The following is a 26,333-nucleotide window of genomic DNA, read 5'->3' as shown; positions in this document are numbered from 1 at the left end:
GTTTCTGTCTAACTAATGAGGAGTGTGTATCTTAGACATGCAAGGAGTTGACTCCGCCCAGTAGGAGTGTATAAAGATATGTGCTTGTATAAACATGTCTTTGTCTTTGCTGCTGTATGACCCAGTGGTGAAAAAACTTGGTTTGAGCTGTTTCTAGTCGTCCATTTGAGTTTTTACTCTGTTCGTTCAGAACCTAATAATGGCCAAGTTACTGTAAACTTTTACTGTAAAAAGGCCGTTATAAATACACTTCTTGGATTGATTGATGGATTTATTTGTTGATTGATTGGTTAATTGTGCTAGTGCCTACCTTGGACAATGAGATGGACATTAGAGGTCTTGGACTGCTGTTTGGTCTGGATGGAGCATGTGTAGGAGCCCTCGTCGTACACATCCACTTTCTGGATGCGAAGGCTGTACTCCAGCTGGCCCTTGTTCACTAGGTCCACACGTGGGTCCAGCGACCACTTGTCCTCCCCAGCGAAGATGATGTTGGATCGGTTGAGCCAGGCAACTTTGGACACCTTATCATCCACGTAACACCTGGAAGGACAAAAAAGAGAGGAAATGTACCAAGTTACGAATCAGGTTGATTTGAAAACAAGTATCACCAGAACCGCGTGAAATTAATATTCAAATCTATGTACAGTACCAGTCAAAAGTTGGGACACACCCCCTCATTCAAGGGTTTTTCTTTATTCTTACTATTTTCTACATTGTAGAATAATAGTGAAGACATCAAAAATATGAAATAACACGTAGTAACCAAGAAAGTGTTAAACAAATCAAAATATATTTGAGATTCCTCAAATTAGCCACCTTTTGCCTTGATGACAGCTTTGCACACTCTTGGCATTCTCTCAACCAGCTTCATGAGGTAGTCACCTGGAATGCATTTCAATTAACAGATTGAATACCAAGTCCATATTATGGCAAGAACAGCTATCATTACTTTAAGACATGAAGGTCAGTCAATCCGGAAAATATTAAGAACTTTGAAAGTTTCTTCAAGTGCAGTCAAAAAACCATCAAGCGCTTTGATGAAACTAGCTCTCATGAGGACCGCCACAGGAAAGGAAGACCCAGAGTTGCCTCTGCTGCAGAGGATAAGTTCATTAGAGTTACCAGCCTCAGAAATTGCATCCCAAATAAATGCTTCAGAGTTCAAGTAACAGATATATCTCAACATCAACTGTTCAGAGGAGACTGTGTGAATCAGGCCTTCGTGGTCGAATTGCTGCAAAGAAACCACTACTAAAGGACACCAATAAGAAGACGAGACTTGCTTGGGCCAAGAAACACGAGCAATGTACATTAGACCGGAGGAAATCTGTCCGCTGTGTCGCTGTGTCTTTGTGTGACGCAGAGTAGGTGAACTGATGATTTCCGCATGTGTGGTTCCCACCGTGAAGCATGGAGAAGGAGGTGTGATGGTGTGGGGGTGCTTTGCTGGTGACACTGTCTGTGATTTATTTAGAATTCAAGGCACACTTAACGAGCATGGCTTCCACAGCATTCTGGAGAGATAAGCCTTCCCATCTGGTTTGGGCGTAGTGGGACTATCATTTGTTTTTCAACAAGACAATGACCCAACACACCTCCAGGCTGTGTAACAGCTATTTGACCAAGAAGGAGAGTGATGCAGTGCTGCATCAGATGACCTGGCCTCCACAATCACCCGACCTCAACCCAACTGAGATGGTTTGGGATGAGTTGGACTGCAGAGTGAAAGGCAGCCAACAAGTGCTCAGCATATGCGGGAACTCTTTTAAGACTGTTGGAGAAGCATTCCAGGTGAAGCTGGTTGAGAGAATGCCAAGAGTGTGCAAAGCTGTCTTCAAGGCAAAGGATGGCTACTTTGAAGAATCTCATATCAAATATATTTTGATTTGTTTGACACTTTTTTAGTTACTACATGATTCCATATGTGTTATGTCATAGTTCTTATGTCTTCATTATTATTCTTCAATGTAGAAAATAGTAAAAAATAAAGAAAAACCCTTGAATGAGTAGGTGTGTCCAAACTTTTGACTGGTACTGTACGTCTATTGGATATAGGGAGAGATCACTATACGTAGTGACCAAAGATAAGCGAAGGATTAATTATTGGAATGAAAATGACTCCTAATCCGAGGCATCTCTGAGGGATTGCTGCACTTAAAAGGATACTTCAGGATTTTGTCAATGAGGCCCTTTATCTACTTCCCCAGAGTCAGATGAACTATTGGATACCATTTATATGTCTCTGTATCCAGTATGAAGGAAGTTTGAGGTAGTTTCGTGAGGCAATGCTAACTAGAGTTACCGCAATGACTGGAAGTCTATGGGTATCTGCTAGCAGTCATTGCGCTAATGCTAGTTAGCAATTGCGCTAGCGCTAGTTAGCAACTTCCTTCAAAGTGCACACAGAGACATAAAAATGGTATCCACGAGTTCATCTAACTCTGGGAAATAGATTTGTCAAAATCCCTGAGGATCCCTTTAAGCTCTTTTCGATCTCTCCAGTTCTCCCCGCTTTGCTCTCTCTTCTGATAAATATAGAATATATACCATTTAGCAAATGTTTTTATCGAGAGCGACTTACAGTCATGCATGCATACATTTTACGTACGGGTGGTCCCAGGAATCGAATCCACTATCCTGCCGTTGCAACCACCATGCTCTACCAACTGAGCTACAAAGGACCACAAACATATCTAGGTGACCAATATTGGTTTTCCTCCTGATTAAAAAGGACATCAGTATCCTCTTGTTTAGCTCGGCTTGTTGCATGCTGTCAGAGCATTACACCGTGTATAAGTATGATGTCTACGACTGTGTGTTAGAGCGCCTGCTTAATGAATAAATGTAAGGGGACGTCTGAATCAATGAGAATGGATATAATGCATAATATAACCTGGCAGACATATGCCGAAAAATGCAAATTGATAACTCAGCCACTCGACACAGTATATCGAGTATATTCAAAACAGAAAGTGAATTAGTCGGGGAGCAGAAGTTGTTTCACAATGACTCTAAGGGGTTCTCAAATGCAGTAGTGTCACTACTCTGGCCTTTCCTATCGAAGGAGAGGTGGCTTATCAGAAATCTAGGACGGTTACCACCTTAATAACTGGGCCCGTATTTGTAAAGCGTCTCAGAGCAAGAATGCTGATCTAGGATCAGAGTTGCCCAATCATGAATAAGATTATATTGACAGAGGAAACCTGATCCTAGATCAACACTGCTACTCTGAGACGTTTGATACATATGGGCCCAGGTTCTCTCTTACTTATTCACAGATGTCTACAACCCATTCGGGAAGCAGAGTGGTGCAGCGGAAGCGTGCTGGTCCCATAACCCAGAGGTCGATGGATCAAAACCACCCTCTGCTAAAAGAGTTTTAGGGCTCCCGAGTGGCGCAGCGGTCTAAGACACTGCATCTCAGTGCTTGAGGCATCACTACAGACACCCTGGTTCGAATCCAGGCTGTTTCACAACCGGCTGTGATTGGGAGTCCCATAGGGTGGTGCACAATTGGCCCAGTGTTCTCTGGGTTTGGCCGGTGTAGGCTGTCATTGTAAAAAATAAATTTGTTCTTAAAAAAAACTCCCCCCTCCACAGGCAAAACCTAATAGTACCCAACACCTTTATCTGCCAATAGGAACCCTTTCTAACCCTCTGCTCTCCAATCAGAGACACCCTGGACTCCCTGTCAGGTGAGCAGAACTACAGTGGGAGCACATCAGTTTCCTCATCGTGCTTCACAAACCCTCCGCAAGCCCCAACGCTCCCTGGTCACCGCATGCAGGGCGCCAGCCAAACCTTTTTCCTGTTCAAACTAACAAGCGGCTGCCCTAGAAGGCAAGCGGCTCCTGCCTCCCTCTCTCCCTGTCTCTAAGCAACCTCTGCTTTGGCGAGCGGCAGGCAGGTGGTGAGGATGACAGGGGTCTGTTGGGTTTGACGGATGCCTGTGCTGCTGAGCTGAGCTGGGCCGCGGCCATGCTGCAGGGTTCACCGTAGGGGAAGCCCACAGCTCACAATACAGGCAGCAGAGGCATAGTGGGAGACTAATGAGAGGGGAGACGTGCCAGGCTCTGGCAGACAGCTACTCCCCCTGTACTCCCTTCATACTCCCCCCCAAGCAGAATGGACTGGACTGAACCATGCTGAGGTGGTGTGAGGGGGTGGTGGGAGGCACAGCTGCTCTACAGGCAGGACGCAAAAAACTGAAAACAACCAGCTCACTTACATAATCACAGATGCTCTCTCTCAAGCGATCGATCAACTTGACGAAACCCCCTGTAACACTGTTTTGATTAAAATGATGGAGAATTATGTTGGCTGATCATGGGCTAACTCCCCTTCTCCTTCGGTTTGTGAGGGGTCTGTTCCTTTTACAAGTCGTTCTGTTTGCATGTAGCACACAGTGGAAAAAAGCAGCAGGCAAATCAAAGCCAGGTCATATCTTTTCCCCTTACAGCATTTCCTCGCCCCAGATACGTTCTCGGTAGCAGGTTAAGAGTATTTCCGGGAAGGTGGCAGTAATCTCCAAGGACATGGCTTAGAGGGAACAGTGCATTTGTTTAGAAACTAGGAGGAATAGAAAAGCCCTTGGTAGGTACAGTACAGAGCAGACGGCCCTCAACGGATGCCAGATAAAAATGTCCTGTCTTTAGAGGACTAAGGATTTCACACGTTCATAAACAACCAGGTGATTCATTAGCCATGTTGGTGTATAGTGTACATAATAATCAATTTACTAATTAATTTCACACATCTGCCATTTAGAAAATTCGGGTAATTTTACAGACCCAAGGAACTCCAGATATACTGTTGAATCGACACAAAAGACGAAATTAAGCAAAGTGGGTTCAAACACAAATCATTATTATTCTCGTAAAATTGTGTTGACACAGTTTATTGTGAGGGTCACATTAATTGGTTTGATTCAAAAGGAAAGTGTGATGTTTTTGAGGGTTGTTTATGAAATCCACAGAGTGCCAATGAAGCATTTAAAAGAAAAATTATGAGGGTGAGAAAAAGTATCCTTTTATTCATAGACCTAAAAGGAATTGATATCATTACGGAAAAAGACACCAATGCCCTCTGGACCCGAATCTAGCCCATAGGGTGAAACCTGCAGGAAATCAATTTATTCTAGATGCTACAAATATAACTAACTGTACAAGTAAATAAACCCACAGTGGCAACAGAACACATGTTGTACAATGAAGAAAAGGAAGAAGTGGGGAGAGAAGAAACAAAAAAAAGATTGGAGGCTGCTGGTTATCTGAGGATGCTCCTTTCACTTTTTGGTACCTCCTTTGAATTCCTTTTTCCCAGAACACTTAGTAAATTCTCCTCAACATGATTCACTCAGAACAGCTCGCAGAGGAAGAAGCTGTGTGCGTGTGACATATACAGTATGCATCTGGAAAGATTGAGACCCTCTCCTTTGTCTTTGGGCAGGATTCCACTACAAAGCCTCTAAATAGCCACAAAACATTGGAATAATTTCCCATCATGCTCCGTTCTTGCTCTCCTGGTTCACATACATCACTGTCTGAATAATCAGTCAACTAGGAGATTATTATTTTGAGATGAATCCTTACAGTACAGTGACTGTTGGTTTATCTGTATTGCTAAACTAGTTGTGGAGGTGAGAAAAGATTGCTTGAACATAACTGTGGGATAGATGGTACCTCTGAGAATCCTAGTCAGGGGGATGTATGGAAATGGCATCCTGCTTCGATTAAACCTCCTGAGATGCTCTCTCTGCACATTATGCCTCATAACTGAGGATAAACCTGAGATAAGCAACCTCTTCCCTCACAGTAAATAATAAATGATATACATTAGAAAATAATTTGCTGTAAAACGCCCTCTGTGTAATCCATAGGGAAAACACTATTGAGGACATGTTAATACTGTACTGAGAGGAAGATAATGTAAAGCAAAGGAGGTATGGCTTCTAGACAGCAGGGGTACTGGAGTATGCCCCTGTGAATGATTTGTACTCACTCTACATCGCTGTAATGCTGTGGCTCTATCAGCACAGACCTCTCAGCGGACCCTATGAGGCCTTTGCAATAGCGCTCTCTCTGCTGCTTGTGGCCTTGAGGGAGTGCTAAAGGTTAGATTGCCCTGGCACAGAGGCCTCTAATTACCAAGACTTGACAAAGCACCTGTCATCTTGTATAAGAAGACCACTCAAGTCTTGGTATGAATCGTAATACTGTTGAAATTGCTTATTTACAGTATTACTTGTCTGGAAAGTTAAGAGGTTGATAACTACAATGACCATCCGCTCCACATTCTGAGTGGCTCTGAAGAGGTTGTGAGTTGCATCTGACGTTTTTATGAATACACTCCAAGCTTGATTGATAAGCTCTATTTTTAAATTGTATAAGCCTAACGCTGCAATATGTACAGGTGAAGTCGGAAGTTTACATACACTTAGGTTGGAGTCAATAAAACAAATTTTTCAACCACTCCACAAATTTCTTGTTAACAAACTATAGTTTTGGCAAGTCGGTTAGGACATCTACTTTGTGCATGACACAAGTAATTTATCCGACAGATTGTTTCACTTATAATTCAGTGTATCACAATTCCAGTGGGTCAGAAGTTTACATACACTAAGTTGACTGTGCCTTTAAACAGCTTGGAAAATTCCAGAAAATGATGTCATGGCTTTCGAAGCTTCTGATAGGCTAATTGACATCATTTGAGTCAATTGGAGGTGTACCTGTGGATGTAAATCAAGGCCTACCTTCAAACTCAGTGCCTCTTTGCTTGACATTCATGGGAAAATCAAAAGAAATCTGCCAAGACCTCAGAAAAAAAATTGTAGACCTCCACAAGTCTGGTTCATCCTTGGGAGCAATTTCCAAATGCCTGAAGGTACCACGTTCATCTGTACAAACAATAGTACGCAAGTATAAACACCATGGGACCACGCAACCGTCATACCGCTCAGGAAGGAGACGCCTTCCTGAGCGGTATGAACGTACTTTGGTGAACGTACTTTGGTGCGAAAAGTGCAAATCAATCCCAAAACAACAGCAAAGGACCTTGTGAAGATGCTGGAGGAAACAGGTACAAAAGTATCTATATCCACAGTAAAACGAGTCCTATATCAACATAACCTTGAAAGGCTGATCAGCAAGGAAGAAGCCACTGCTTCAAAACCGCCATAAAAAAAGCCAGACTACGGTTTGCAACTGCAGATGGGGACAAAGATCGTACTTTTTGGAGAAATGTCCTCTGGTCTGATGAAACAAAAATAGAACTGTTTGGCCGTAATGACCATCGTTATGTTTGGAGGAAAAAGGGGGAGGCTTGCAAGCCGAAGAACACCATCCCAACCGTGAAGCACGGGGTGGCAGCATCAGTCGGAAGTTTACATACACCTTAGCCAAATACATTTAAACTCAGTTTTTCACAATTCCTGACATTTAATCAATTTAATCAGTTAGGATCACCACTTTATTTTAAGCATGTGACATTTCAGAATAATAGTAGAGAAAATGATTTATTTCAGCTTTTATTTCTTTCACGGGGCTGGCAGCATCATGTTGTGGGGATGCTTTGCAGCAGGAGGGACTGGTGCACTTCACAAAAAAGATGGCATCATGAGGCAGGAACATTATGTGGATATATTGAAGCAACATCTCAAGACATCAGTCAGGAAGTTAAAGCTTGGTCACAAATGGGTCTTCCAAATGGACAATGACCCCAACCATTCTATCAAAGTTGTGGCAAAATGCGTTAAGGACAACAAAATCAAGGTATTAGAGCCCTGACCTCAAGCCTATAGAAAATGTGTGGGCAGAACTGAAAAAGCGTGTGCAAGGATCCTACAAACCTGACTCAGTTATACCAGCTCTGTCAGGAGCTGGTATAAGGAAGCTTGTGGAAGGCTACCTGAAATATTTGACCCAAGTTAAAAAATGTAAAGGCAATGCTACCAAATACTAATTGAGTGTATGTAAACTTCTGACCCACTGGGAATGTGATGAAATAAATAAAAGCTGAAATAAATCATTCTCTCTACTATTATTCTGACATTTCACATTCTTAAAATAAAGTGGTGATCCTAACTGACCTAAGACAGGGAATGTTTACTACAATTAAGTGTCAGGAATTGTGAAAAACTGAGTTTAAATGTATTTGGCTTATGTGTATTTAAACTTCCAACTTCAACTCTAACTTTTTGGGTGACCCGATCAAATTTGCATAGACATGTTAGTTATAGACCTGTCTTTTTCATTGAAAGCAAATCTAAGAAACGGTAGATCTGTATTATGTGCGCGATTTCTATGCTTCCCATTCTTAACTTTCATCCTTTCGGTTTTGTACACCAGCTTCAAACAGCTGAAAATAAAATATTTTTGGTTATTGAATATATATTTCACAGCAGTTTAGATGGTACAATGATTCTCTACACAATACTTGGTTGTTTTGTCACAAACTGAAATTAGGTGAACTATTAGAATTTTAACAACCAGGAAATGGCAGAGCGATTCCAGCATAGTGCACCTTTAATATCTAAAGTGTCCACTACTTTCAACCTTGGGGTTGCTGTTTTGTCTGTCTGTGTCAGCTGTAAAAAGAAATACTTTTTAAAAAAGCATTATAAAGTGGTTGTTTCATCCTGCACATCATCTGCCCACCATCATACCCCCATCGAGTGTAATCCAAATGAAAGGCTATTCACCTCCCAGTCTGGACTTGGAACAACAGCCAATGTTTGTCTCTACTCCCAGCCAACCAGTCCTGGCTCTGCCAATCAAAGCCCAACAGAATTGTACAGCAGTTCTCAAGTTTGAAGGTCCGCTAAGTTTAATTCGTGATAAATGTCTTTACTGTACACAGTCATGACAACCACAGTAAAACATCCAGTAAAAGGTTAGACTGTTTGTTACCTAGTCAATAGCAACAAGACAAAGTAGTCTGCTCTGCCCGACAACAGTGTTGTGTTATTTATTTGTGTTCTGCTAATGCAACGGTCTTTAGGTCCAAGGCAGAGAGCTACCTTGATTAATAAGTAAAGGATTATTAATACATTAAATGTTATAGCGCTCCAAATATCTCCATAATTGTGTGAATTAATTTAACATGCGTACATTAGCCTAATGGGTACATGGTTTATGCAGAGTTCTACATCCTTGGTTAAGGTTAATTTTTGATTACATTATAAGTGCTATGATTATACACTTTCCATGTTTAAAGCATTTAAGTTTTGTTACAGGCTATATCTTTAACTGAAAAACATTAAACAATATCTCAGGTACGTAAAAAATGAAACAACGCCAGTTGAAGTGATGATTTGTAAAGTACGACATTCCTTTGAGTGTATATGATTAAAGTCACTCATCGCAGCCTTGACAGTGTGACATGAACAAAGAAAGATTGCTTGTATGAAAAAGTGGAGAAACCGAGAGCTAAGATTTGTACTAAACTAAAGCATGGCTGTGGTTTAGAAAAAAATGTGTTCTGCAGTCGACGTTTAAAGGACACATCTGATATCCCTCAAAATGCCTCATCTCCAAATCTGAAAGGTGCATAGATTGGGAGGAATAATGAGCGTTGTTGGTAATGAATGATCCATCCAGCTGTACATTATATACCCCCACTATTTCAGCCACGGTATATACGAGCTTACAGATATTCCATTAATTGCTTTCTGTCTGAGGAGGACAGAGGAAGGGGTGGTGTGGCACTGTTCCATGAGATTACACCAAGACGGTCCTGATGTGTAACTGCAAGAAAAAGTGGTTTTCCGTGCTTGGATTCATGCTTTCTCTCACTATGAAAGAGTGGAAAGCACAAGGAATATTAATAATGCAGTGAAATGCATGTCTGCCACAAAATAATACACACGATGGAATAAATCAAAAAAATTCTCAGGCCAATAATTAATCACAAAGGTGTCGACGCTCACAGTAAACATTTTCTGGGTGGAAATCTGTCTTCCTGCAGGTTAGACAAGGAGGAAGTGAGTTTTTCAGGACAGATTTTCCCCAAGTTGCCACCCAACACACTACAACAGATTGCCTCAAGACAAACCTACCAGTCACCCAGATGATTACTGAGAGAGCAACCAGTTAAATTACTCTGAAGTTGCTGATTTTTATTTCAGTTGATGGCTGGCGTTGAAGCACTCGCTCACTTCAAGTGAAAAAAAAAACATTTTGTGTGGCTCAGCGTTGCCAATTTCTTGCTGTCACAGGTAGCTGGGAATTGACTGTGGAACATGCAGCATATCACTTTAAAGTGATGGGGGAAACTGGTAATCGCTTTGCGCTGGCCACATGCTCCTGTCGCCTCTTATAAGAACCTTGTTCACTCAGGAGAAATCCTTAAACCTAAACGCACTTGGAGGGAGTAGACACTGAGGATTCGCCCACCATTGTCTCGCTAGCCCTGGCTCTGGAGTGGAGTGGTGTAACCATGGACCATAGATTACAGACACAACCCAGGAGGTTTCTGGCACACACCATTACACCATATGCATCAACAACAAGGTGAACCTGGACCGGAACCATCATAGTAATCAATTGAGACAGGCCGCTGGTGTTTGGATTGCTTTGGGTAACTGTTGTTACATCCAGAAAAGGTTGAGATTGTTTCTATGGTAACGAATTGCGTCAGACATGCGTCTAAACCATATCTGAAAGGTTTTTTACAGAGGTGCAACTTTTAAAACCAATGTATCGCAGAGAGGTTGGGAAATAATCATGCTAACAGGAAATGCAGTTTGTGAATGTGAAGAATTGACAATAACATCCGCAAGACATTACAGTGTTTATAGATGTTGGGTTGAAGAGTTGAAGTATTGTCTGTTATTATGTTAAAAGTAGACCTAGTTTACACTTGTGACCTTGGGACTATAAGGTTCTACCTGCACAAAGAACACTTCTGAACAATTGAGCATCAAAGTTTTCACATCACAGATCTCAGAACTGTTTTGTAGTGAATTCTTCTTTATAACCCATTAAGGTCCTCACCTTAAAGGCATCTAAAGTGCAGAGTATCAAAACCCTGAGACATCTGTAAATCAATTTGGGTTCAACCATAAGGTTCTATCTGACACTTCTGAATTAGACATGTTCAGTTTTTAATAAAATTGTAGCTATTTGAATACATAAATGACAGAATAACACTATTCTACCAAGATAGAGTCAGAACACATCATCAAAGACATTATTAAGAAATGTATTATGATCATGAGACGAATTCCTGTCATCACTGAACAACGATGTGACACCATTATGTCATGACGTTGCCCTCTCTCTGGGAACAGGGAGCACAGTTGACCCCCTCCCCCTTGCACCATCCCCCTACCTACCTCTCCCTACCCAGGCCCTGTGAAGGCGGTCGTGAAATTCTAAAGGAGAATGTCCTGCCGCATGGCCCAGTTGAGACAGAGAGGGGTTTCATAGAGAGACAAAGGAAATTCTTCCAACTCACAGAATTGGGGAACCGAACGACATTTATGTTCTGGAGAAGGTATAAAAGATCGGTGAAGAATCCAGCTACGAACTGGTCCGCTTGGTACAATTTTGTGATACCCATTGGAGACAATAGTACCATATTACCATACTAAGGTTTATATAATAGCCTCAGCTATGGGACTTGCATCTAAATGGTTGTATACAATGATTTAATAAGATTAAAGCTATTTGGAATATGTTACATTTACATTACATTTAAGTCATTTAGCAGACGCTCTTATCCAGAGCGACTTACAAATTGGTGCATTCACCTTATGATATCCAGTTGAACAACCACTTTACAATAGTGCATCTAAATCTTTTAAGGGGGGGTAGAAGGATTACTTTATCCTATCCTAGGTATTCCTTAAAGAGGTGGGGTTTCAGGTGTCTCCGGAAGGTGGTGATTGACTCCGCTGTCCTGGCATCGTGAGGGAGCTTGTTCCACCATTGGGGTGCCAGAGCAGCGAACAGAGTTCGTTGAGAGAATGTTGAGAGGCTATGTACTGATGTTAATGTGATAGAATTGTATTTCTGTTCAAAGCTTAACTCAGTCATCGGCACGCCCCCAGGGACACAGACAAGACCTGGCGTCATGAGACAGCCTTTTTCTGTCATTCCGAATAAAACCCCCACCCAGGGTTACTTTCTTCAGACCAGGCCTCCACTCCATTACGAGTTGGCCAATAGGTTTGACCCTGCATCCCTCTACTTAACTTTAACCATACCACGTGGTTAAACTTTTAGACTATCGATACCGACAGAATAATAACAAGTCTTTGATATTAATTAATAGTCTGCAGCTAGAAATTCGATCATTGAACGCGAAGACCGACGAAACATCCATTCTATAACGACATTAATGAATGTCGCTTTGAAAGATCTATTCTAACCGAGAGAGAGAGAACGCGGACAAAAACTCTCCAACAGGACAAAAACTCTCCAACAAGGATCCCGACGACACACTGAGCGTAAATATTTATTGATTGCAATTGTTCCCGAATGAGTGAGCGTTCATGTGCAAAGGTTTAGCATATCAATTGTTAATATTTATCAACTCTGTAGTGTCTTCTCAGCTGCCCTTTATGACCCTTTGTTTTAACAAGACACCAGCCATGCCGGTTTAGCCCACTAGGGCACATTACTCTACCAATTCTTTGTGACGATAATTACTGTTTGTATACTTTCTGTGAATTACTTTGTTTAGTAAATAAATGATTTTAAGACAGTTGATGTTTTGATGACTTAGTAAAGGCTGGGTTCGTGCAGATAAAACAATTTACGACGTTTGGAATGAGACTGGACGCGAGGTAAAATACACTATTTAAACCAGAAGATAATCGGCCTATACTATAATATAATATATAATGTTATAATATAGGAAAGTTATATTAGGAAAATTATAACTTTGTAATCTGATTATTTTCCTTGGTGCCCCGATCTCCTAGTTAATTACAGTTAAATGATTAATCAGTTTAATCGCGTAATAATAATAACAGGGAGTTATTTTGATAAACATGTCTTCAGTTAATGGTGCCCAAAGACACAACAATTATTTACTTTTAAGATTTCTGACGGTGTTGTTTTTTGTTGTTGCTTGTGTCCCATTATTGCTGGCTAGACTAGCCTAGACCATACTTAGAGACGGCAAAGATGTGTTTTGATTGCTCCGTCTGTATTTGTTCAGGCTTGTGATTGGATAGCTGATAGAGCCTTATGGTGCCCAGTTCAAATGGGTTTATACAGATAGAACTTTCTAGTTTTGATGTATTTTTTCACTTAAAATGTACTTTTTAAAAAATATAACTTTACAGACATGTAGAACCATCAAAAGATCAATTATATGTGACCAACTCATTTTTGGAAGATTTTGTTTTCATATATAACCTTATATTCCGAAGGTCTCGCACTCCCGATATCTCAAGCATGGGAAGCTGCAACTGGATGATTCTATACATTGAATTGAATTATTAGAATTGTACTGTAACGGAACACATTATGCAACCAATGGCACCAATCCATACTTTCCCCTCCCGTAGACAATGTGATATATATACCTCAGCACAGATACAATATAAAAATCCTGGAACACAGGTGTCTGGTGAATCACATAAGTGGCAGTTCTTTGTATAGCCTATGTAATTTGCGAGACATTGTATGTTGTGAAGGTGAAGGTGCATGTCAGAAGTATAAAGTGAATCAGTGATGAAAGAGTTGTGTGTGTGTGGGAGACGTGAGAGTGGGATCAAGAAATGACTGTGTAATAGTCATGACATGGGTTGGTGATGAGAGGGACTGTGTGTGTAGGAGCTATTCTTATGGTGCGTGTGTGGAAGAGAGCACGTGTGTGTGTGCAATGCGAATGTGCGATTTGCTGGTGTCAGTGTGTACAGGAGCAGCTGTGGGGGTGTGTGTGTTGATCCTCTGAGGGACAGTGTGGGACGGTGATGTGAGGGACAGTCGTTTGAAGGTGAACTTGAGGTTCAGAGAACTCTCAAACAGCTCTATGATGGATTCGGGAGCGCAATTTAAAGCACTTCTACCGCCGAGTCCAGTGCAAAGAGAGCCGTTAATCACCATGACAGTACTGTGCTTTATGCGTCAACAGGAGGGGAAACAGTGGCAGAGAGACAAGGACTTCACAGGGTAAACTCCTAGAACCGGTGACTTCTATTTTGTTCTCTCTACTTTTTCAGAGTGAGAAGGCAATAAGCAGCGTTTGACCAAAATCAAATATTATGTACAATAATAGCTGGTACACTGTCCACGCAGTAAAACGGGCACATCTCTCTACCAAAATTAACGGGAGATACCAGGTCTAAGAATTCTGATATTATGTTAACCCCCTTATAGTCAAAACCTTGATTTTATTTTGAAAAGATGTCTGGATCTCCTATTGAAAATGCCAAACTTCAGTGGTAAATAGGTACAGTCTTTTTAAATATCATGTTGAAAGGATCTCTAAAAAAGTTAACAACCAGTGTGCCATAACAACTCATATTTCAGGTGCAGAATACAGCTGAGAACCTGGAGGCTGTGTGGTGGGGTGGAGAATAACAATGTGACAAATCACATCTCATTTGGAACCAAGCCTGTTTCCTCCTCTGGCAGCTACAGTCAGCAGTCCTGGGATCAGTTCAGTCCTGGCTGGAATATTGGATCTTTTCATTGCTGCTGACTACATCTCAAAGCAGCATGTCTATGAGCCTAGAGTCTCATCCTTAAACTGCCACTGGTTAGTACCTCTGTACCTCTGCCTTGTTCCCCTATTCACTTTAGGAGATAAGAAAAACTATGAATAAATATAGCCCCATTTACAACATCAAGACAGCCCAAAGGTGCCACTCGCCGATCAGTATCTGAGAGATATGAGAAGCGACCGTTCTTTTCTAGGTGCTGTGCCTAGATCGATGAAGGGTTCCTTTTGATGTCAATTTACATTTCGGTGATGGGGCTTTGAATGGAGACCCTGACAGGGTACATATTGAAGTCAGGAGCAGGGATCTCAGGCACTAGGCTGATCAGCCTAATCTTCCCCTGAGAACGCTGGGAATTGGATTTATCATCAACGCGACACCTAATCCTCCAGGGGGGCCTCGCTCTCCCTTGCGCACCCCCCCACACCTTTAACTTTACTTGTTTCGAAAGTAATTACAAAGAGAAATGTTTCTACCAGGAGAGAGAAGGAGAGGCTCGCTATTATCCTGGCGTGCCTTCTTCGAGGTGTCTGACACCGGCACCTATTCTCCATGTTGCCAGCGCTTGCGTTTGAACTAGTTTGAGAGGCTGCAAAGGCTGCTGTCAGCCCCTCTCCCGTGCTGCATTATTAATGGGAGACTGTTGTGTATGAGGCACCAGCCAGCGAGTGGCTTGGTCCTCTGAGGCGAGGCAGAGCGTCCAGAGCTGATTACCAAGCCTACTAGCCTGTGTTGTGGTGGCAGCTGGACGGCTTCAGCATTCACGCCACAGGCTAATGAAGCATCCAGCGGCGTAGCCATGTTTGATTAAGCCATCACAGAGAGCGTTTGCCAGGCCTAAGAGAGATACACAAAAAATATATAAATACAATAATATGTTGTATTGTCACATACACCGGAAAGGTGCAGTGAAATTTGTTGTTTTACAGGGTCAGCCAGAGTAGTATGGCACCTCCAGAGCAAATTAGGGTTAAATGCCTTGCTCAAGGGCACATCAACAGATTTTTCACCTTGTCAGCTCAGGTATTCGAACCAGCAAACTTTCGGTAACTGGCCAACACTCTAACTACTAGCTTACCTGCCGCTCTCATGCAGGACTTGGATGGGGAATGGCTTGGAAAATGGTAATTCAACAAGCGATGAGTGGGTGTACATTTACAAAACAATATACACTGCTCAAAAAAATAAAGGGAACACTTAAACAACACAATGTAACTCCAAGTCAATTACACTTCTGTGAAATCAAACTGTCCACTTAGGAAGCAACAGTGATTGACAATAAATTTCACATGCTGTTGTGCAAATGGAATAGACAACAGGTGGAAATTATAGGCAATTAGCAAGACACCCCCAATAAAGGAGTGGTTCTGCAGGTGGTGACCACAGACCACTTCTCAGTTCCTATGCTTCCTGGCTGATGTTTTGGTCACTTTTGAATGCTGGCGGTGCTTTCACTCTAGTGGTAGCATGAGACGGAGTCTACAACCCACACAAGTGGCTCAGGTAGTGCAGCTCATCCAGGATGGCACATCAACGCGAGCTGTGGCAAGAAGGTTTGCTGTGTCTGTCAGCGTAGTGTCCAGAGCATGGAGGCGTTACCAGGAGACAGGCCAGTACATCAGGAGATGTGGAGGGCAACAACCCAGCAGCAGGACCGCTACCTCCACCTTTGTGCAAGGAGGAGCAGGAGAAGCACTGCCAGAGCCCTGCAAAATGACCTCCAGCAGACCTCCAGCAGGCCACAAATGTGCATGTGTCTGCTCAAACGGTCAGAAACAGACTCCATGAGGGTGGTATGAGGGCCCGACGTCCACAGGTGGGGGTTGTGCTTACAGCTTACAGGACGTTTGGCATTTGCCAGAGAACACCAAGATTGGCAAATTCGCCACTGGCGCCCTGTGCTCTTCACAGATGAAAGCAGGTTCACACTGAGCACATGTGACAGATGTGACAGAGTCTGGAGACGCCGTGGAGAACGTTCTGCTGCCTGCAACATCCTCCAGCATGACCGGTTTGGCGGTGGGTCAGTCATGGTGTGGGGTGGCATTTCTTTGGGGGGCCACACAGCCCTCCATGTGCTCGCCAGAGGTAGCCTGACTGCCATTAGGTACCGAGATGAGATCCTTAGACCCCTTGTGAGACCATATGCTGGTGCGGTTGGCCCTGGGTTCCTCCTAATGCAAGACAATGCTAGACCTCATGTGGCTGGAGTGTGTCAGCAGTTCCTGCAAGAGGAAGGCATTGATGCTATGGACTGGCCCGCCCGTTCCCCAGACCTGAATCCAATTGAGCACATCATGTCTCGCTCCATCCACCAATGCCACGTTGCACCACAGACTGTCCAGGAGTTGGCGGATGCTTTAGTCCAGGTCTGGGAGGAGATCCCTCAGGAGACCATCCGCCACCTCATCAGGAGCATGCCCAGGCGTTGTAGGGAGGTCATACAGGCACGTGGAGGCCACACACACTACTGAGCCTCATTTTGACTTGTTTTAAGGACATTACATCAAAGTTGGATCAGCCTGTAGTGTGGTTTTCCACTTTAATTTTGAGTGTGACTCCAAATCCAGACCTCCCTGGGTTGATAAATTGGATTTCCATTGATTCTTTTTGTGTGATTTTGTTGTCAGCACATTCAACTATGTAAAGAAAAAAGTATTTAATAAGATTATTTCATTCATTCAGATCTAGGATGTGTTATTTTAGTGTTCCCTTTATTTTTTTGAGCAGTGTATTTTTGTGAGGAAAGGAAATAGTTGTGGCTTTGTCAATACACATTGCATTTACAAAAACTTAAATATAATTATTTTAGATTATTCAAATAAAATACAAATAATGATAAGGAATTATTCTACCTGATAATGTGGTGAAAACTCCCACTGGAGGTTATATTATGAATTTTCATCAGTGTCATGATTTTATTCACAAGGATTTGCATTTCATATTCCTTGGCAACAAATCAAATGGCTAAAAAACTAACAACAACAAAAAGGTTTAATCACGTTGAGGCTCATCTCAGCATCTCTGACTTCCACAGGCATGTTTACATTGATGTCATTCAGCATGTAGGAGGGGAATTAAGTGGTGTAGGTCTCCAAAACGAATGAAATGGCCCCAGGTGTGCCCAAGGACACGTTCTAGAAGCTTCCCAGAGCTGTGTGGTCTATAGGTTTGTCATGCATCTCATGACCCAGACATAGGGAGAATTATTTACATCAAAATTAGATGGTTGTCCTATACTTGCATATTTTGTGTTTTTCCAACAAATGGAACCAAAATGTCGAACCGTGAATGTGTTACATTTAGCCGCTTATGTTACAGTCTGAGAAAGACTTAAGTATTCTTCTCTTTGCATTTTGGGTAAGGCTTTTGATATACTTCACATCCCCACCCACTTCCCTAAAACCCTCCCTCATTCACATCTGGCAACCATAGTTTATAGAGCAGATACCATACAGCTCATTCCCCTACTTCCCATACTACATGTATGAGCTACTCCAAATGTAATTACAGACCATTATATCAAATTTTCTGGTCTACTCTGGTTTGCGTGTCTCAATCTGGAAATATACTGCATTGCCACTAACAGTACTACAGTGCATTCGAAAGTATTCAGACCCCTTCCCTTTTCCACATTTTGTTAAGTTACAGCCTTATTCTAAAATTGACTATTTCCTTATCAATCTATACACAATACCCCATAATGATAAAGTAAAAACAGGTTTTTATAATGTTTTGCAAATTTCTAAAAAACAACAGAAATATTTTAACATAAGTATTCAGACCCTTTGCTATGAGAATCGAAATTGAGCTCAAGTGCATCCTGTATCCATTGATCATCCTTGAGATTTTTCTACAACTTGATTGGTAAATTGTGGTAAATTAAATTGATTGGACATGATTTGGAAAGGCACACACACCTGTATATATAAGGTCCCACAGTTGACAGTGCATGTCAGAGCAAAAACCAAGCCATGAGGTCGAAAGAATTGTCCGTAGAACTTTGACACAGGATTGAGTCGAGGTACAGATCTGGGGAAGGGTACTAAAACATTTCTGCAGCATTGAAGGTCCCCAAGAACACAGTGGCCTCCATCATTCTTAAATGGAAGAAATTTGGAACCACCAAGACTCTTCCGAGAGCTGGCGGCCGGCCAAATTGAGCAATCGGGGGAGAAGGGCCTTGGTCAGGGATGTGACCAAGAACCAGATGGTCACTCTGACAGAGCTTTAGATATCCTCTATGAAGATGGGAGGACCATCCAGAAGGACAACCATCGCTGCAGCACTCCACCAATCAGGACTTTATGATAGTGTGGCCAGACGGAAGCCACTCCTCAGTAAAAGGCACATGACAGCCTGCTTGGAGTTTGCCAAAAGGCACCTAAAGACTCTCAAACCATGAGAAACAAGATTCTCTGGTCTGATGAAACCAAGATTGAACTCCTTGGCCTGAATGCCAAGCGTCACGTCTGGAGGAAACCTGGCAGCATCCCTATGATGAAGCATGGTGATGGCAGCATCATGCTGTGGGGATGTTTTCAGGACCAGGATCGAGTCAGGTTGAGGCAAAGATGAGCGGAGCAAAGTACAGAGAAATCCTTGATGAAAACCTGCTCCAGAGCATTCAGGACCTCAGACTGGGGTGTAGGTTCACCTTCCAACAGGACAACGACCCTAAGCACACAGCCAAGAAAGTGGCTTCGGGACAAGTCTCTGAATGTCCTTGAGTGGCCCAGCCAGAGCCAGAACCCGATTGAACATCTCTGGAGAGACCTGAAAATAGAGGTGCAGCAATACTCCCCATCCAACCTGACAGAGCTTGAGAGGATCTGCAGAGAAGAATGGGAGAAACTCCCAAAATACAGGTGTGCCAAGCTTGTAGCGTCATACCCAAGAAGACTCATACCCAAGAAGACTCGGTGCTGTAATCGCTGCCAAAGGTGCTTCAACAAAGTACTGAGTAAAGGTTTTGAATACTTATGTAACTGTAATATTAAAAAATAAAAATATAAATATATATATATTTTTGCTTTGTCATTACGGGGTATTGTGTGTAGGTTGATGATGGGGGGGAAAAAAAGATTTAATACATTTTAGAATAAGGCTGTAACTTAACAAAATGTGGAAAAAGTCAAGGGGTCTGAATACTTTCCGAAGGCACTGTAGATAGCTAGATGCTACTGAGTCTGGGTGTGTAGGAACCTTCTAACGGTTATTTTCATCACCACTGCCACTGAGTTTAGGTTAAAGTGTTGATTAATCAAGTTACGTGTTCTGAGCCAATCACACAGTAGAAGTATAATCACCTACAGTACAGGCTGGATGACTGACTGAATACATGACTGGCGAAGATGAGCACATCTAGTATTCATTATCACTGGGATAATACCGTCCAAACACTTGCTATCATTAGGATTGTTAACACATTTGTCATTGCCCAGACTGGCCTCAAAGTTAATTTACTTAATGTATGTATATTACATTCTTTAACAGCACCAGCTGCCTCGCGATAAAGCGTAATGTTCTCTGTTGGCTTGATAAAGCTTTTTTGTCTTCTTGACTCATCCTTCTCAAGTGAATCCCTTCCTATCCCTCCTCGAGATTGTTTTTATCTTATAGCTGTACCCTCTGGACCCTGAAAACACAGCAACGCTATCGATGTCTTCCCTCACCACGGGCCATCTAAAATCCCCATAAGATTTGACTTAAGGGGAAGTCACTGTTAAGATGGAAGAATTCCACCCACTCAGACAACAACATGAATAACTCAGAAGCCTTTTCTGAATTTGACTTTTTCTTCCCCCATCTTCGTTCTAGCCAGACTGTACTTCAACCACATTAGTGGTTGTTGTTTGCTGCCACTTTTAAAGCAAACAATGCAGGAAGACAGCTGTATTTTATTTTGTTCTTTTGCACAGATTAAAGCATTAACAGAGAAGGCGACCAGCTCCAAGCATGAAATCTTGTTTGTTCAAAACACTGGCCCTCTTTGTGCATCTGAGGCGGTAACCCCGGCGTGGAGAAAGAAACCAATGGATTCGAGTGACCACAATCGCCCTGCATATTTCCAATGCATTTAAATGGGTTTGTTGCTGTCAGTCACGGGGTGTGAGAGATGTCTTTCATTTTGTTCGAGGTCTGTGTATCATTTGTCTTCCACTGCCGTGAGGAAAACGACGCTGCAGGTAAAACAACTTAATGTGTGCCAGTGAAAAGAGGCTGGTGAGAAATGGGGCCCAAGTGTTATCACTCTGCGCAGGGATGACAAGGGGAGACGCTTTTTCAGGGCCAATCTCTCACATGTCCTCGGGGCTGGTGTGAAGCAGAACTGCAGATGACTCACAATTAGCATTAGCATCCTTTGCTTTGGGTATAGCAGCCCGCCGCTCGCCAAATGTATGGAGAAAGAACACGTCTTTAGATAATCTTTCGTGTTGGCAGTGAGTGGCCTCCTCCCAGTGATAGGGGGAAAACAGCAGTCAGTTAAATGTTGAATTAGCTCCAGTGCACTGGGCGTTGTAAGGCCAGACAAGGCACCCCTGTGCAGAGAGCTGCTCAGCCTCACAATGAGAGAGACAGGCACATTCAAAACATGTTTGCACATCAATTCCTCTCCCGAAGACTGATGCGGCTATGGAACGTACACCGAGCGGCTTTCCTGTAGAACACGATTAACTATTGTAATCAATGCGTGGTTGTTCGGTGGTGTTCTGGTATGGCTCTCTGTTTACAGTATAGTACGTCAACTCTTTGGGCTGTTCTCTCGATTGACTGGGCTCTAGTCATGATCACATCGACAACCACAGAGGACGAGCAACAAAGCGCTTGCCTCTGTAGCTCGTCCATATCAATACAACCCAGCTTCTTAGGGCTGGCATCTGCCCATTCTAATCTCATTAGGGATTTGAGTGTTCCTCTTCCTCTATTGACACCTGAAAGGTTGACAGGTGGTCACAGGCACCCTTTCATATGAGTTACAGAACCAATAAGAGCTAGAAGAATATGACTTTGAGGGAACTATACTTAGCAGCTTGACAGTGAGTGACAAAACAAAGGTGTCTAAACCTCGCCTTTGAATACAGAGTTTCCCATGAAGTCCTGAATAATAAACAAAAGAACACAGGTAACATGCTGGTGAGGAAAAGCATTTGGGTGGGATGAAAAAGAGCTGGGAGAAGAGAGCGAGAGAAAAACAGGGGATGAAAAAAATGGACATTAATGAAAACAAAAATGCAACAGCACTCTCAGTAAAACGTGGCACTCAAGGATCAAAATGTGTTTTCCTTTCATCTAAATCAAATCCTACCTCTACTGCAGATAAACTTTGATTCTGTGGAACGCTCAACACTTTGCTGGTTTAATTACACAAATAAATGAAGTCTAGAACACCAGGAGCGAGCCCCACAAGACTCCAACAGACTCCCATAACTTCCTGCCTGCAGTTGCTGGTCCATGAAACCACGGCAGTAGCTAAGCATTATGATGTGATGGGAGGATGGGAGTGGATGTCAGGTGGTGGAGGGGGAACATCTGTTCAATTTCACACCTCTTTCCCCAACACACACACACAACCCTAATCCATAGACACAAACACACACATCTGAATATGCAGCAATATGTCTCAAAGCAGAGAGTCTGTGCTGAAAGCAACCTCTACAGAACTTCCGACTAGCGCCGGAATAGCACTGGCACAAACAGTGCCGTCAGTACAGCTGCTGACAGGAAACACAACTCACCCTCAGCACAGCAACACTGACCCAAACTCATTTCTCATTCACCACAGCACTAAGACACTTCTATTATTCATCAAAACACTCACTGACAGACGATATAACTTCATTCTGTCACCCTCGCTCTAGCAGAAATATAACAGCATTAGAGTTTAGGCAGGGAGCCATATAGCAATGGGCAGATCCACTAACACACACATACATACATGCAAGCAAGCAAACACGCAGGCACACTGACTGATGCATACATGCGCATACGCGTACGCACGCACACACATCTTTCAATAATTCAGCAAGGCACACAAATGAAAAGCAGTGATTGAGCAAAGATCAGCAGACACACACACGCACGTAGCATTTGGCAGAGGTGCATGCAGAGGCAGGGTGTCTCCAGGAGACAAGATGGAGGAAATGTCAGTAGTCCACAGAGAGCGGCGTGCCATTCAGGGAAAATCACTTGACGGATAAGCAGGTTGTCATTTCTCTTTGAGCACATACAGCAACTTAAAGATCAGCTGGAGTTCTCAGGCGGGAGGGAGAGGGAGGGTGAGAGAGAGAGAGAGCGAGAGAGAAAGAGAGAGAGAGATGTGGTGGGGGGGGTTGCTAACACTTAAAATTGATCTCCAATATCATGCAATCCGCTCAATGCTGTGTGTAGCACATTTCCAAGGCAGGAAGCTCTCGTGACACGTTTCATCTCCATTTCATCATTTACTGGGAAAACCAGAAGTTTTAAGAAGCTACCAATCTTGCACACTTTCCAGAGGTCACCTTACTGTTAACATACAGCCTATCCAGCTAGATCCTTTTCTCTTCCTGTTTGGCTGCTCAGGGCAGAGGATGAAATGGCTCACTACATGTTAGTCATTTATACTGTATGAGTTTAATAGCACTTGCACATTGAACATAATTAGTGCTTCATAAGCTGCTCGGCTAGTGCTTTTTCTTCTATCTGAGAGAATAGACTTTTTAAAATCCTCCTGTTACAGATAGCTTTGAAGTGATGGGGATAGCAGCAGAAGAGCAATCAAATGAGCTCATGCAGACCCTGCAGTGTTGCCTAATAATTATGTTAGCTAGACACTCAGCAAAACTTGGGACAACCCCTGAGGTAAAGGTCAAAGTAATAGCAGCTGTGGTAAAGGTACGTGGTCATGACAGATGGGTATTCTACTTGACATTGCTTGCTCTAGCACAAATATCTGGGAAAGTATAAGACAAACTTTACTTATTTGGTCAACAGAAAAAGGATTATGGAAAACATCATAAAGTGTTCCCCAAAAAATCAAGTGTATTTTTGTCTTTGGGTTCCAGACAGCTGCCTATTACCAAGTCTGACCTGAAGTAACCTCCTGCAATCAAATACAGTTGAAGTCGGAAGTTTACATACACCTTAGCCAAATATATTTAAACTCAGTTTTTCACAATTCCTGACATTTAATCGTAGTAAAGATTCCCTGTCTTAGGTCAGTTAGGATCACCACTTTATTTTAAGAATGTGAAATGTCAGAATAATATTAGAGAGAATTATTTATTTCAGCTTTTATTTCTTTCATCACATTCCCAGTGGGTCAGAAGTTTACATACACTCAATTAGTATTTGGCAGCATTGCCTTTAAATTGTTTAACTTGGGTCAAACATTTTGGGTAGCCTTCCACAAGTTTCCCACAATAAGTTGGGTGAATTTTGGCCCATTCCTCCTGACAGAACTGGTGTAACTGAGTCAGGGTTGTAGGCCTCCTTGCTCGCACACACTTTTTTAGTTCTGCCCACACATTTTCTATAGGATTGAGGTCAGAGCTCTAATACTTTGACGTTGTTTGTCCTTAAGCCATTTTGCCACAACTATGGGAGTATGCTTGGGGTCATTGTCCATTTGGAAGACCCATTTGCGACCAAGCTTTAACTTCCTGACTGATGCCTTGAGATGTTGCTTCAATATATCCACATAATTTTCCTGCCTCATGATGCCATCTATTTTGTGAAGTGCACCAGTCCCTCCTGCAGCAAAGCACCCCAACAACATGATGCTGCCACCCCCGTGCTTCACGTTTGGGATGGTGTTCTTCGGCTTGCAAGCGTCCCCCTTTTTCCTCCAAACATAACGATGGTCATTATGACCAAACAGTTGTATTTTTGTTTCATCAGACCAGAGGACATTTCTCCAAAAAGTACAATCTTTGTCCCCATGTGCAGTTGCGTACTGTTGTTTGTACAGATCAACGTGGTACCTTCAGGCGTTTGGAAATTGCTCCCAAGGATGAACCAGACTTGTGGAGGTCTACAATTTTTTTTCTGAGGTCTTGGCTGATTTATTTTGATTTTCCCATGATGTCAAGCAAAGAGGCACTGAGTTTGAAGGTAGGCCTTGAAATACATCGACAGGTACACCTCCAATTGAGTCAAATGATGTAAATTAGCCTATCAGAATCTTCTAAAGCAATGACATCAATTTCTGGAATTTTCCAAGCTGTTTAAAGGCACAGTCAACGTAGTGTATGTAAACTTCTGACCCACTGGAATTGTGATACAGTGAATTATAAATGAAATAATCTGTCTGTAAACAATTGTTGGAAAAATGACTTGGGTCATGCACAAAGTAGATGTCCTAACCGACTTGCCAAAACTATAGTTTGTTAACAAGAAATTTGTGGAGTGGTTGAAAAACGAGTTTTAAAGACTCCAACCTAAGTGTATGTAAACTTCTGACTTCAACTGAAGCTACATTACACCACAGATTCAGATTCGGTTTGTTTAATAGTTACATGTACAGCGTACATTATTATCTGCAGGTGTGATTGCAGGGTACAGTGAAAATCTTGAGCTTTGAGCACCAACATGCAGGACTAGTTAAACAAAATAATACAAAATGGTAATAAAAACAATAGAAATAGCACTATATACATACTATATACAGGGAAAATGCCTGACAAGATGTGAAATGCTCTCGTTGTTAGCTGGCATTCATTACCACATGCTGTATTCAGTACCCTGCAAAGATCAAGAAAGCACATCAAAACTGTATAAACATATGCCACACAGACAAACTGCAAGGGCCCTCGCACTCCTCCAACGCAGACAAGTGTTTCAATTATCTGCGCCTGCTGGCATTGCGGCTTCTGTCAGGCGGGTACCACCCACTCTCAAAACAAAAAGCAATTCATTTTTTGCAGTTGAACAGCTTCCACGTCATTCCTTTAGCCACAAAGCAATTGTCGTGAACTTTCATAGGTGGCATATGAAAATCAAGTGCTGGGGTGAACTTCTACCGTCTTATATGCCTGTCAAGTGACCAAATGGCCATTACATGTCAGATAAAGTAGCTAAACTCTTGAAGTGTGAAGAATTTATAATATCACTCTGCCAGGGTCCTGACAGGCTTTGGCACCTAGCCATCCCTCCCACCAATAGCAGGCGCTGCATTCACAAGACAGGGAATACGAAAATGAACAAAGCCACCAAACTACAGGGTATGTGTCAGCTTGTTATAAACCTTCTTAGCCACCCTTGTAGCCATCGTTTCCTCACTGTGCTTTTGGTGATAAAATGATTTGTTGCCTTTGGCAATAGGACGGTCTGCTGTCTTCACAAAGTAGACCGGTGGAGGTTGACACTGATAAAAGTCTATGGCTGTCGTTGCCCATCCCCTTCAGATAAGACGGATCACTTTAGATCACAGAGTCAACTGTTGAGGCTCTGATCCCTCTATGACACTATTGTGTGTCTCGCCGAGTGAAATGTTTCCAGACGTCATGCCAACGACAAGAACAACAACTCTCTGCTGTGGCCTGTACCAAATGGAGGAATCATAGCTTTTATATTTTAGTGCCAATATAGGTTCTGGTATTCAAAATGGAACATTTGAGTTGTCGGCACTTTGTACAAGTGTGCACCGTCCCAATTCAAGCACTGAGGGAAATAG

The 26,333-nt window shown here is 42.5% G+C and overlaps 1 protein-coding gene across 3 annotated transcripts in view; it reads right to left on the bottom strand.

Moving 5' to 3' along the window:
- Positions 1-26,333, bottom strand: part of LOC106612642 (limbic system-associated membrane protein) — a 1,101,661-nt gene that overhangs the window by 42,958 nt on the left and 1,032,370 nt on the right. For all 3 annotated transcript variants that reach the window (XM_014213996.2, XM_014213995.2, XM_014213994.2), the window contains one exon: positions 311-543. In XM_014213996.2, coding sequence (XP_014069471.1) covers positions 311-543 — 233 coding nt within the window. The remainder of the gene's footprint in view (positions 1-310; positions 544-26,333) is intronic.

This window comes from Salmo salar, chromosome ssa09, assembly GCF_905237065.1.
Source record: "Salmo salar chromosome ssa09, Ssal_v3.1, whole genome shotgun sequence".
In the NCBI taxonomy this organism is placed as follows: domain Eukaryota; kingdom Metazoa; phylum Chordata; class Actinopteri; order Salmoniformes; family Salmonidae; genus Salmo; species Salmo salar.
Note: the sequence above shows the minus strand (reverse complement) of the source record. Positions and strands in the feature narration are given on the sequence as shown.